Raw genomic sequence first — 14,933 nt, 5'->3', positions numbered from 1 at the left:
ACCACATTCTATTCTTATCATTTTCATAGTCCATACAATATTCATATGTTGACTATTTTTTCTTTTATAAGCACATGCACCAAAATTTTAATTTAGCCATGTATTAGTGTTTTTATTTTGTTATTCGTGTTTTGTGATTAATGGCATGTGAACTAGAAAGGCTCAACATTAGCCAAAACGGGCTCATTCATGGGCCTACTCAAGTTAATAACTCAACCCATAACAGGTTCAGGCTACGACTGTGGGTCCAGACGCAAGTCCAAATTGCACGAACGATAAGGCCAAACAAGGCTTAACTACTTTAGTTCGGGAAAGACTATCTTGCCCAAAAGATGAAGGACCCATCAAGACGTATCTAGATATCCTCATAAGGCAATCCAAATGGGCGAGTGAAGAGACATCTAGAAGCATCTGGAAATCATCCTACATGGCATCCTCTAGACACAGGATCCTACCAAGTCAGAGGTGTGTCCCCTACGTCAGGCCTGAGGAGTACTCGCAACAAAAGGAAACTGTATTTTTATCCAACACCATATTCTCTGTGCCAACATGGATGCACACGACACCTGTCTCCACACATACGGTTGACCGTTATCTCATAAATTGAACCTTATCTAACCGACCAAAAGTCAATATATATTGCATTTTATATCTCATCTGTGGGCATGGTTAACACTTTTCCCATTCCCGACTCAAACCTATAAATAGAACATTATCCCTTCATGCAAAGTGTGGGAAAATCATTTCTCAAATTAAGGGCTAAAAATTAGGGTTCTTGAACTTTAGCAAGAGCACTCTTGTGTAAGAATACTTCAAAGCGTTTTTCAGCTCAATAGTATTAACATGTGGACTAAGACTTATCAACGCTCCAATTATATAAAAATCCTTGTTTCTTCATGCTTAATTTATTTTATAATTGGTTTTTAAAAATTTCTATAAACACACTTAATTAATGATACTCTGTTTATGGTGAATTAATTGGCCAATTGAATTTTATGTTCTTTTTGTATAAAGAATTTCATGTTTTTTTTTTGGAAATTTACATGGTATACTAATTTTTGTTTTTTGTTTACAAAAATACTGTGAGGAGGTATTTTTTACTTTTTTACTGTATTTTTTTTTGTTTAAGTTTCATACTGCAGTATACTGTGTTAATTTTTCACTGGTGTTCTACTAGTATTTTTTAGTTGTTCTACTGTTGTTTTGAGTTGTTCTGCTTTGTGTTTTACTGATGTTTTCTAGAAACACAGTATTTTTTAAAAAAATTTCGTGTGACAGTATTTTTGTAAAAGTTAATCTAAAATAAGTATTTTTGTAAGTTTCTTTTTTTTTTTTTTTTTTCTCAAGAATAGAGAAATGGCTTTTGTTTTTCTTAGAAAAGTGCTAAAATCCAAAACTAAGTACAACAAATGTGTAAATTATGTAATATGTGTAGTTGTGTACATATTAGGAATATACTCTAGCTGTAAGTATTATCTCTTAATATTAATTAACTTATGAATCAACTTTCCATGTAGCTAATAAGTTGTAGTAGTGACCTTTCACACAAAGACATTTTTAATTTTTAGTCATTCTAGATCTCTCCAGTGTAAAAAAAAAAATCAACACATGATAAATCAGAATTAAATTAAGTTATTATGCTTTAAATTCTTTTGTTTGAAATCAATTTTTTATTTATTTTTTCTTTTTTTTTTCATCCATCATTTAGTCTTAAAAATAGTATCATATTACCAACTGAGGAAATAGAGTTCGATCTCACCGTACGTATTTGTATCAACAACAAAAAAAGATGTTTCATATTATTTGGTAAAACACAAATATTTAATTTAATTGATATTATTGAAACTAAATTAATATAAATAGGTATTTAAACAAAAGACAAATAAAACGATATATAACCATTAAAGCTATTAATTAATTATATCATTTTAAAATGTACAATGTATTCTCTAATAGTCTTAACTCCTTAATTTCCGTAATTGGAGGGCACTCTTATTCGTCTTGTTAAAACGTCATCTCTCTCTCTCTCTCTCTCTCTCTCTCTCTCTCTCTCTCTCTCTCTCTCTAAATATATATATTAGAATTTATTAATTAATTTTAATTATGTTTGAAACTCTGTTGTTCAAATACTATAGCAGTAGTACGTATCATATAAATTTAGAATATTTTTAGATGCGGAAATAAGAATTAAAATAATTTATGACATATTTTGTTTGAATGTATAAATATAAAAATATAAATTACAATTTATTAATTTATAAAAAATAGGGTTCAAGCTTTTTCCGTATATGTAAAAATGATGGGGTGGTAGTATGAGAGAGACTTTGAATATAATTGGATTAATAAAAGAAAAGATGGAAATTAATTTAATTATTGGTTGGTGATTGTTTAAGCTGTGCATGGTTCATTGAATATGCCTCAACTCAATATCGATCGTCACTCTTGTTTCTATATATTCATCATAATATTCTATTTTTAGTGAAACCATTGTTTCTACATATTATTTATTGTAATGGTTAAAATATTTTAATGTATAAAGTTATCAGTTTTTTTTTTTAAAAAAAAGGCTTCAAAAACCTAGTTATTATCCAAAATGAATGGATATATGTATATATACATGCATTAATTATTCACATATATATATGATTTTATCAACACTTCATCAATATGAAGGTTCGAATTTTCATATTAATATTATAAGGAAGGTTCAATCCACACACTAGCTAGCTACTTACCTCTGTTATTAGTGCATTTTAATTAATATTGTACATTTTAATTTAATAAATAATATGAAAAATTACTAATAACCAATTAAATATGACATCCATACATGGTACTGTTGGGGTTATCAATTAAGAATGCTCATATTTATATTATTATATAAGGACATTTTAAAATTTATAATATTAGAACAATTAAATATAATGTACAACCATTGTCGTTTTATGCTTGTTATTACTCTTAATGATTGATTATATATATGTATATGTATTATTTTGACACTTAGTGAAAACACATTATTTACATAGTTGGCATATTGAACAAGTTTCATCAGTTTGTGGTTGGTCCACCATGCATGTCTTCCACAAATATATTATATATAATATATATATGTATGTTTATATAGATAGTTTAAAAGAGCTGAGATCTATAACTAGAATTAGATGATCATTGTTTATGTAATCTTGGTTTGAGAGAGGCTAAAAAAAACAGTGATTGATGACTGTTAAGTATTAAAGGGGAAAAAAACTGATTAATATATAATTAACCAAGAAAAACAAAAGTACGTACAAACATAAACTTAACATAAATTAATATAATTAATCATCGCTATAAAGATAAATCAAAAGTTTTTCCTATTTTTTTTTAATTTTTTGAAAAGGAAAAAAAAAAGTAAAAAGAAAACAAAAGGTACAGCTAGAAAGAACAACGAAGCATTTTTTTTTTTTTTTGTGGAAGGGCCATCAATGATCACCATTTACAAAACATATACTGAGAGATTATATATAATTAATTATCTTATTATAATTAATTAATTAATTAATAAGAATATTTAGTGTCAGGAGACGTATAATAATAAAACAAGCCTCTCTTCTGTCTGGATGTCTTTATTAAAATAATAATATTTGCATAATAATCGACTATTGCTTCAAAAAGTAGAAATGTTATATATATCTATATATTTTGCGTGGAGGATATTCATATATTTATATAATTAATTTATTTAAGTTTAATTAAGATTTTCACCCTCTAATTTTGATATGTAAAAAATTATGTTTTTTGAGTTTTAAGGTCTTTAAAAATGCCTCATGAACTGTTGAGAGTGTTAGATTTAAAGACTTTTGTTCAATTTTAACAAAAAAAGTCTGGATGAAAGTTCAGGGGGCATGATTTAGTACATGTAAAAGTTAGAGAAGCATGATTTGATAAATATCAAAGTCTGAGGAACATGATAACAATCTCAATAATTCAGAGAAAATTTTTAATGGTCAGAAAAGTTCAAGAGACATGATTTTGTACATATTAAAGTTTAGAGGACAAAAATCTTAATTTATTCGATCACATTTTCACCCTTCCTCAAAATAAAATAAAAAAAAAAAACAAAACAAAACAAAAAAACAAAGAACAAAAATAAAGCATTGCATGTGTACGAAGCATGCATGTAAAGCAATTAAAAATACATCAATGTTTCTCTTTTTTACAATTTATAATAATTAGTTGTATATGCACTATATATAGTATACTTACTACTTAGTCTAATGTGAACTTAATGATGAAGGAAGAAGATTATTGTATATATAAAACAATTAATCATGATGGGCTTAATGTCGACGTGTGTTTTAATTGGTGCATTCCTAGTATGTAACAAAAAAGACAATTATATATATAGTACTATATAATTAATAATTTTATTAATATTTCAATATGTGAAGGAGAAATTCTCAGCAAAAAGCCGATCGAGTCCAAATAGACTCAAAATACAATCCGATAATTTTGACTACCAAACCATCGAAGAATCTAAAGATAAAACTTTGTGAGCTATGGTAACTCAAATCTATATTGGAATGCATCTAATTATATATAGGCTTCAATTAATGTCAACCAAAGAAAAATAATTAATATTGTCAACTAAGGCACAGCCAAATTCAGCTAGAAGTTTTTATCTCTCTTCAACAAAGCCAAAAAAACACTATTTGTGAAAGTTCTTAGCCATTGCTGAGAGGAAACAAAGAAAGAAAAAGGAAAGACAGAGAGAAATAGAGAAAAAAAGATGAATTGAAGAAAGACTGAATTCATTACACCGTTATTAGAGAGAACAAGAATATATAAAAGAGCAACAACTCACTAACAAACCAAGGAGAAGAGAAGAAGAGGTTAGTTAGAGTAGTTATACAATAACAACTAACTAACCAACTTCTATAACAGAATTGACTCTTATTAATATTAATAACACTATTTGACAATTGGTTTCTACTTAACTCAACGAGTTATACCAACCGAGAGTATAGAAGGATATCATAGAACTACTATAAATTTTTTTACTTTTAGTCACGAATAAAAGTAAAAAAGTTGTAACTATTAATTTATAAACTATCATTCTTATGTTGTGATTAATTTCGTAGCTAAATGTATTAGTTATAAAAATTACAATTTGCTATGACTAAAAGTATTTTTAGTCACAATATTTATTGTGACTTAAAGTTATATTTAGTCTACGAAAAATAATTTTTTTTATAGTAGTGAACACTGCAATAGCCTTGATGGAGACCTATAATTTAGTAAATAAAAAAAACTATATATCCTAGATTTACAAAATAAGAAAATACATATTAATTTTTACCATTTTAAACTTATTTAATTACTACTAATTATTATAAGTCAAATTATGGTCAACACATGAATCTTTTTCATTGAAATAATCATTTATCAAATCTAACATTACTTATTATAAAGCTTATTATTAACTGGGGATTAGAAAAAAAACATAATTCTTTTGTATTGAGTTTATCAAAATTTTTTCTTTCAAAAAAAAAAAAAGAGTTTATCAAAATTTTGTAAGTTTATAATTTAGAATAGACTCATGAATAAAGCTATAGTTATGATATGAGAATTTTAAATACCATATTGATATTGAATCACATTTTTTTTAACGAGAAGGATGTAAATTTTATTAACTCAAATCATTCAAAATAACATTACATAAACTACTCGGAAACATAGTAGCCGAATAGTTACAACAAGCATTAACTATGAAGCTCTAGCTAAATAATAAGCAACACGATCACTTGACAAAAAGTTAAAAGAGATTATTCAAACTGGAAAGAATCTGTCGACACTCAGAGATGCAGAATCCAAAAACAAAAAGTATATCCATCGAACTTTGGATAGCTTGGATCGTGATCAAACTGCATGACTCCACCACCACATCTTCACGACATGTCTCTTTCAACTTGCTCAAAACCTCTTTAACCTCAATAGCCTCGACAAGAACAGAATCAACCACACCCATTTGACTTGTTGTCTGAGTTAGAATAAGCTGACCAGAAGAGTCTTGCGCCACCCAACCATATCCATGCTTATTCATATTGCTAAAGATAGCTGCATCGACATTAATTTTAATCATATTATCAATACTACTATAAAATCTCATTTCTTGTTGGTTTTTAACTCACATTAAAAGTTTTGTCGTTGGTTTCCCTAACCAACGTGTGTACTGTAAACGCAAAAAAAACATGTGTATTTGCGACCAACTGACGGTTGAAATTATTTTTTTTGTGTCTGTTTATAACATACACAAAAAAAAAAACCTCAGATTTTAACCCAAATGAACCTAGATCTAAGTACAATCAAAAATAAAAATAAACACAAATCTCACATATTACACAAATCAAAACTCAAACTTCAAATATTACTCAACATAAATACAAATATTACACAATATATATTATATAAAAATTATCATATATATATAAATGCACAAATCAAATATTTGTAGAGAAGTTGCCACTAACTATCGTAGCTCGGACAGTGCCCCACCAATCATCGTTGATTTGCTGACATAATAATGGTTCTCACACCGTTATCTTAGATTCCTTTAAGATAGTTGCATTTACCAACATAGTGGATCCAATGATCATTCGAGAATGAGAGTAGTTAGAAACCTCACTCATATGCAAACTTTTCTTTACTAGTTCCCTCGCTAAATCAACAGAGTCACATTAACTTAAGATCCAACCAATTATTTGCTTAGAATATTTTTGATGCACCATGAGTCATCTTATTTCTTCCTCATTCCATTTTAGACACAGTTAACTTTATAATTAATACAACACTTGATTCACTTTTATTTTAAGAAAAATAATTTTAAATTAATACTTTAATATTAAATCATTATTGTTATTAGAAAAAAAAAAAAAAGATATAGAGAAGAAATTATGTAAGTTTTTCAAAAAAAAAATAAAATAACTACTAAAATATTGTAGTGTGTACGTACGTATTACATTTCGAATCGAATGTTAATTAATATACACTTATATCAAACATCATCAAAGTATAATAAAGCAAAGATTATTAAAATAATAAATATATGAAAAATTGTAAATCTATACAATTGAAGTATAAATAAAAGAAGATAGTTTAAGTAATTTTGAAGGTGATCATATAAGATGGCTGTAGTGATCCTTTTTTATCTTTTTTTTTGTCTTCAAAATAATGATCAATTAATTAAATTTAAACATACAAGATACCTTTATTTGGTCTCCTCTTCATTGTTGTAATGAATTAAAATAATAAAGCCAAAACTAAATAATAATAAATAAAATGGTCGGTGTATTAATTGTGGAAAACCAGAGTTAGAAACTGGGGGCGTAATTATATACCTAATTAAATCAATTTGAGAGGTTGGCATTACCTTTTGTCTAGCTATCTAGCTAAGCTAACCTCACTCACAACCTAATACTATTACTTAAACTAATAATACTATTATAATATTCATTAAAAACATAATAATTTTCTATGATAATATTAATTAATTATTATAATTATTATTGGGTTTATGTTTGTTTTATGTGATCCTGCTAAATAAAGTCAAACAATGTCGTCACAAAATAAAAAATAAAAGAACAACAAACAAAATCAGAGCATTGCTTAAGAAACACATACAAAATCGGTTATCGGATCAATTTGAATAATTTTTTGTTTCTTTTATTAAGTATTTTTTCAACTTAATTATATGTAGAAAATGTCTCCAACTTTTTTTTCCCTTCTCACCAAAAAATAAATAAATTCCCCAACCTTTTTTCTGAAGCTAATAATGAAATAAATATTCATAATTTTATTATTATTATTTATTATTAGTTTTTAATTTTATATAGGGTTGAGTGGGGGTATAAGAATACCTTTAATATTTGAGTGTTAAATAAGTGATGTAATGCTATATTTTGATATTTTTGTAATCTTTCTCCAATTACGCGTTATTAAATTTGACATATGTTATAGTATTGTGTTAAATTTGACACACAATTAACACACATTTTTAATTTATATTATTGTCATTTAATATAAATGACTTATTCTAATATACTTTCTAAATTACAATATCATCGTTATTTGTAAAAAAATATTTAATTTATTATTTATTATTAGTGATAGTGCTATTCTTTTTATGTTAATTTACATTTTAATTTGCAATATACATTGGAGTACAATAATAAAAAAATACTAAATACAACATTTATTAAATTTTTGTACCAAATTGAATATATTTTTTACTCCATGCATTGAAATGGTCTAATATGACTATGATGTCTCCAATCTTAATTTCAAAGTTCATTTTTATCAAAGTGCAAACGAGCCTTATGGGCAGTGTAAACTTTGAGAAACCACTATTGTATGTTACTCCAAAGTGCACATAAGTGTAATTTATTAATTACGGAAATTTTATTAAAATATATAAGTATTTTAATATATACTATTTTTAAAATAAAATATTTTTAGATTTACTGACCGTGAAAATTAAATTATTGGCCAAGAAATATCATTATAGTAAAAGATTGAGTTTTAGTTGTACCGAATTATTTTAGTGGTTACTTTCGTTATTGGGATGTTTTTGGGTAATTATTTATGACCAAATTATCCTTACCTAGAGATAATTTAAGAAGTAAGTTAAGGGGTAAAATAGCCTTTTACTAAGATTTATTTAAATTTCCCTTTTTAGTATTTTCTAGTATGTGCTAGGCTGACAGAAATTGGAATTTAATTTATATTAAGTTTTAATTTCATAAGTTTAATAAAAAAAGGATAAATCAAAACAAAACATAAGTCTTCTCCCCTAATTTTCTCTCTCTTTACTCGACCCTAAAAAGATTAAGACCCAACGTAGAAAACCCTTTGAGTTTTCTTCAATCCATATTCAAGAATTCAGCTAGTATTCAAGCTGGAAGAGATAGAGACAGTTAAGGTAAGTTCAATCCCTTGTTATCTTCATTTTCTTTTAAAGAAAGTTTTGGGTTTTGGAGTGAATTTGATGAAATAGGGTCTGTTTGAGTTTGTTTAAGTTACAGTTGGTTTTATGGTGTTTATGATGATTGTTTATTACTAGTTATGAGTTGAATTTGTTGTTGTAGTTGGGTTGAGTGAGTTAGAGTTTAAAGACCTCAAAACTCACTCAACATTGGTGAAATTATGATTTTGAGATATTTGTTGGTTATGAGTGTTTAAAATTGCTTTATTTATGATTTTAAGATGTTCAACATGGAAAAACGGCTTACCGTTTTTACGGTAATCTGTAAAAATGGTCGTTTTTACATTAACCTGTAAAAACGATAATGTAAAAACGGTACTTTGGACCATTTTTCCAGTGCTGAACGCAGAAAAATGATGGACCATTTTGGAAAAATAGTGGACTGTTTTGGGTGTTTTTAGTAACTATATTTTTGTGTTTTATTGATATTTAAGCTATTTTCGCACTATTTATCGATAAAAATTTGTTTGGTTTTAATTATAAGTCTTAGAACGGAATTGGTTAAGTTATTTACTGGTTTACTGTTGTCGTGACATAGGGCCCAAAATCGTCGAGCGTTGTTATACTAATACTGGCCCACACACTTGAATTTGTATTCGAGGTAAGAAAAGTCAATTATACCACATTGCATGGCTAATTGAGGCAATGACTCTCAATATGAAAGAGTTATAACTCTATTTTGAAACTGTTAGGTTTTTAACTTATTGGTTGCGTCATTGGGCAACGATAGTTACATTAGGTGATTTGTTAGAAACGAGGGTTGATGAATACTTTATAAACTTTCGGGAATAGTTTGTCTTATTAGACAACTAACTCAGAATTAATATTGTGATAAATTGTGATGTTTTATGTGAATATATATTTTAAGTATGTAACTGTTATTGATTACTGGTTTATTTAATCATGAAATCTATATTTTTGTTTCTCGTTTTTCTTGCTAAGTCTTTGTGACTCAAGGGTATTTTGTGGTGTAGGTAAGGAAAAAGAAAAGATGGATCAACCATGAGTTAGAGGTCTCCCGAAAAATATACATACCATCCCCTTCGTCTTTTGTGCTCAGTTGATAGGATTCGTCTTTGGTAGTTTTTGAATATGTATTAATATTTTGTAATAAACTAATACGGTGGTATTTTTGTAAAAGTTTATAACAAAGAAGTTCTTCGATCCAGTAATATTTTGAAAAAGAGTTTTAAGTTATATTTTAAGAAATAGTTACTAAAATTTTAATTAACTCACATTTCTTAAATCATTAGTTTATTATTATAAACTAATTAATAAAAGCACACATGTAGCGCAGAGCGTTACATGTTCACTTTGAGATTAACAGATAAATGTCTGCCATTTATTAATATATTATGAGGAAATAAAAGTTTGAATCGATGAAAATTGTGAGCAAGCATTCCAAAGCATATGAAAACATTTATTTACTCCCTCAATTTTGTCAAAACTTTTAATAGGAGACATTCTAAAATTCTGTAGGTACCTGACCGTTAAATGAAGTTATTATCCACGTGTTATTTTCTTTTTGGCATACTTAAATTAATTTTTTAAAAAAATTTAACAACTTGAATAAATATTGAGGCATTGTCATGTGCCAATTTTCATACTTAATAACAAAATACATATAAAAGTTCTAGAATTATAACTTATGTATTATTACCGCAAAAAATTAAAGTTACATATTTATTTACAATCGAAATTATACTTAAATATTTATATCGCAAATTATTCCTAAAAATATAACCTAATTACAAAAAAAAAAAAAATTCTTTTTATAAATCTATAGACAGTTCATACCTAGAAGACAACCACATCAAAGCAAAAAACTTGTTCAAAAGTATATCCCCATTTCAATTTGATCCTTTCTTTCACATTTATCTTTTAATCAAGTACTTAATTCCTAAAGTAATATATGAAGACATTAGATTACAAAAAAAATATTAACAACTGAATCAAATAATAACAAAAATCGTTACCCAGATGAGATTTCGTTATATCTTACCCTTCCCTAACCAAATTTCCAAACTTTGCTAAAATTTCATTTCTGTGGTCAGCATCGACTGAGTACCCACATTGCCACGTGTCAAGCCATCAACCTCTGAGAAAATCTGCATGGAAATCCACACTAGTTTATGAGAGCCAATAGGAGGTTGGTGACGTGTAGATTTCCTTATCCAAAACATCTTCAAATTCCTTATTATAACGTTCGATTGCAAACTCAGTACTTCCTCAAAATACATACCAAAGATATATCAAAACAAACTAAGAAAGGTTATAGAGAGTAACCTAAGCTTTAACACAAACCCTTTATATGGCCACCTCTGCTATTCAACAGTCGGCCTTTGCCGGCCAGACTGCTCTGAAACAGTCCAATGAGCTCGTCAGGAAGGTCGGCGGCGGCAGCAGTGGTGGCCGTGCCACTATGAGGAGAACTGTTAAAAGTGCTCCCCAGAGCATCTGGTATGTAGTTTTAATCGCCTACCTAGTTACTAGTTACTAGTTACTAGCTTTGACTTAGCAAATATACATATGTGATTCTCTTATATTTTCATTTATAATGTCTCCATAATTTTTTACTAGGGTGTTAGTAATTGTGGATAAGGGTGTTGTTTTGATAATTTTTTAGTGGGACTTAAAGTATTCTTAAGCTTTGTTTGAAACTTGGATTTTGGTGGAAAGAATAAGAAAAATGTATGAGGAAAAAAAGTGGAAAATAAAAAAACCAAATCAAATTTTTCATGGTTTTTATTATTATTTTTTTTTATCAAGGTAATCAAATAAGAAAATAGGCTTTATGGTGTCTAAATTAAATGGCACAAATTTCCAAATAAATTTTTGTAATTTCATAATTAGTATATAATGTCAAAAATCTAAACCAGGGTATCAACAAAATAAAGTCTTAGTTAACCTTTGGGCCCAAGTAAGGAGGTTTGGGCCTATGCCCAGTTATTCCATGGGCCAGGCCTGCAAGATAATCCAATTTTAGGACTTATTCCATTGCACATTTCACATAGAATTATCATTACATCTTTTTTCAACTCTAATTACTACATCATACACTTTGAACAGGTATGGCCCAGATCGTCCAAAGTACTTGGGCCCATTCTCAGAACAAATTCCATCATACCTGAATGGTGAATTTCCAGGTGACTATGGATGGGACACAGCTGGATTATCAGCTGACCCAGAAACATTCGCTAGAAACCGTGAACTTGAGGTCATCCACAGTAGATGGGCTATGCTTGGGGCACTTGGCTGTGTTTTCCCAGAGATTCTATCCAAGAACGGTGTCAAGTTTGGTGAGGCAGTGTGGTTCAAGGCCGGTTCACAAATCTTCTCAGAAGGTGGGCTCGATTACCTTGGCAACCCAAACCTTGTCCATGCTCAGAGCATCTTAGCCATTTGGGCTACCCAAGTTGTTCTAATGGGCTTTGTTGAGGGTTACAGAGTTGGTGGAGGCCCACTTGGTGAGGGCTTAGACCCAATCTACCCTGGTGGAGCTTTTGACCCATTGGGCCTTGCTGATGACCCAGATGCTTTTGCTGAGTTGAAGGTTAAGGAACTCAAGAATGGAAGGTTGGCTATGTTTTCAATGTTTGGGTTCTTTGTTCAGGCCATTGTTACTGGCAAAGGTCCAGTTGAGAACCTCTTTGATCATCTTGCTGATCCAGTAACCAACAATGCTTGGGCCTATGCCACAAACTTTGTCCCTGGAAAATGAGAAAATAAAACCCAAATGCTTTGTTAATTAATAATGTACGTTCTCCTTTTCTTTCTTTAGTTGTAATGACTTAATTTACCTAAAAAAATTGGTGCTCTAGTTGAAGCTTTTTCTATCTTTGTACTGATCAATTAAGCTCTGCTTCTATATATATATATGGTTTGCTATGTGCTTGAAAATAATCATTGCAAGTATACTAATTAACTAAGTATTCATTAATCAAATTAGGAAAAGATGTTTATTTATTGCACACCAAACCTTCATATTGCTCTAAAATGGTTCTCACATTGAACATTAATATTGAGAAGTGTTCATACAATTACATATTCAAAGGCAAAATATCAATTAAGTGAACTGATGTTGCAGAATTATCATTAATTTTTAAGGATATCCTCGATTTAAATTAAGTATAAATTTTAATAGATAAACATGCTATTAATATGGATTAATTGCATACTTTTATGAAACATTATCTTAGTTTCTATCATACTTATCATGTGAGAGTAGACAACGTATATATATGTTCAACTATCTCTTTAAAAGATTGATTCATTATATTGACTAGCAGAAGCAGTGATCTTCCAACTATAACAAATGGTATAGTGAATATGAGATTCTTCTAGACCTCACTTCTATAGCCACTTGAGCTAGTTTACTTGAGCTAGTTTGGAATAGTTAGAATGTATTGTTCTTCAGTCTTTATGAGTTTGGAGTAGTCTATTATGGGCTATCCTTTGGGTTTGATCAGCATAGGTACTTGTGAATTGTGATTGGGCTTGAATTAGAGCACCCGTGAGCTCATGGTTGACTCAACACTGCTTTACTTTTGCATGTAAATTAGAGCACCCGTAAGCCAAACCCCAGTAAAACAATAATAACAAATATAAAAATCAACTTATAGCATATATCACATACAATACGCTCTTGTGTAAATGATTGTGCCACCGCACCATATAATACGCTATCTCATATATAATGACACCACATCATCTTATATCTATATTACATAGACATCACGTGTTACATTCACATGTCTATATATATTTAAGGCCTTCATAGGGTTTATCTTGGCTTTAATTACTGAATCTAACCTAGCTATGCCTTAATCGCATAACTCTTATCATATATTCACATAATTCCTTTAGGATTTGCCTAATCATAGAAATTTTAGGGTAATAACCCTAACACACCTTTCTACATAAATATACATATATCATACAAATGAACCATTACGCTATACTCTAGGTGCTTAGTTTGTTGTCTTACCTAAGTTTCAATGTATGGGGAGATATCCAGTCCACAGGTGATCTCGAGCAAGCTAGTGTTGGTATTTTTAGTCACAATCCTGATTTATACACAACAAGGTTAATCCAGAAATCACATTAAATAATATTCACATTTAGGATCCCAACTCTAGACCAATGAATAGAGCTCTAAACGAGCTTTCTAACGATATAAAGAACATCTAAGTCGAGGTTTAGAGTAAAAAATTATGACCAAAAACAAAATGAAAAAAAAAAAAAGTGAATTGTCGCCTCAGGGTTGTCACAACTAATTGTCGCCATGACTAAACATGTGATCGCTGCGGCCAAACTGGGCAGGGGCTATCCCCTATTTTAGGTAAAGTCTCGTCGTGACCACCATAAATTTAGTCGCAGCGACTAGACTAGAAAAAACTCAAAAAACTAAATTTTCACTACTCTGAAAATACACCAAATTAACTCAAACTTAATTAAATATTGCAATCACTTTCAAACTCAAATCAAAGTGTAAATAAGCATAATTTACCACAAATATTACATACCTAAATACACATGCTCCAAAAAATCCATATCCTCATAATTTACATAATCAAAACTCAAGAAAACCAAGTAGAATTCATACTTGAACTTACTAATATTGACATTACCAAAGTCCCATCAAGACTAAATCATAAAGACCAAACCAAGATCATCACAACCATACCATTTAACAACTACATGTAATTCAATTCAAATTTATGAACTTTTTGGAAATTAAATTAAGAGAAAAGAAATTAAAGCTACCTAAAATGATCCTTCCAAAGCTAAACACAACCCACAACCAAAATTCTCTTCAAATTACTACACTTCTTCTGAAAATTAAAGAAATTTCATCAAACAGGGATAAATCACAAAGAGTAAAGGGCAGCGGGGTTTTTTTTTTCCAAAA

At 29.0% G+C, this 14,933-nt stretch overlaps 1 protein-coding gene and 1 long non-coding RNA gene across 2 annotated transcripts; both read left to right on the top strand.

The window, feature by feature from the left end:
* The first annotated feature begins 8,735 nt into the window (after window positions 1–8,735).
* Window positions 8,736–10,196, top strand: LOC115715028 (uncharacterized). The gene is made up of 3 exons (XR_004011161.2): window positions 8,736–8,959; window positions 9,561–9,623; window positions 9,997–10,196. It is a non-coding gene; the product is annotated as an uncharacterized LOC115715028 (long non-coding RNA).
* An 885-nt stretch (window positions 10,197–11,081) lies between these two features.
* LOC115712676 (chlorophyll a-b binding protein 151, chloroplastic) lies at window positions 11,082–12,922 on the top strand. Its single transcript, XM_030641003.2, has 2 exons — window positions 11,082–11,482; window positions 12,092–12,922. Exons 1-2 carry the CDS (start codon window positions 11,334–11,336, stop codon window positions 12,741–12,743), a joined length of 801 nt encoding a protein of 266 aa, XP_030496863.1. The 5' UTR covers window positions 11,082–11,333; the 3' UTR covers window positions 12,744–12,922.
* The last annotated feature ends 2,011 nt before the right edge of the window (window positions 12,923–14,933 follow it).

The sequence above is a fragment of the Cannabis sativa genome, chromosome 4, assembly GCF_029168945.1.
Source record: "Cannabis sativa cultivar Pink pepper isolate KNU-18-1 chromosome 4, ASM2916894v1, whole genome shotgun sequence".
Lineage (NCBI taxonomy): Eukaryota > Viridiplantae > Streptophyta > Magnoliopsida > Rosales > Cannabaceae > Cannabis > Cannabis sativa.
Note: the sequence above shows the minus strand (reverse complement) of the source record. Positions and strands in the feature narration are given on the sequence as shown.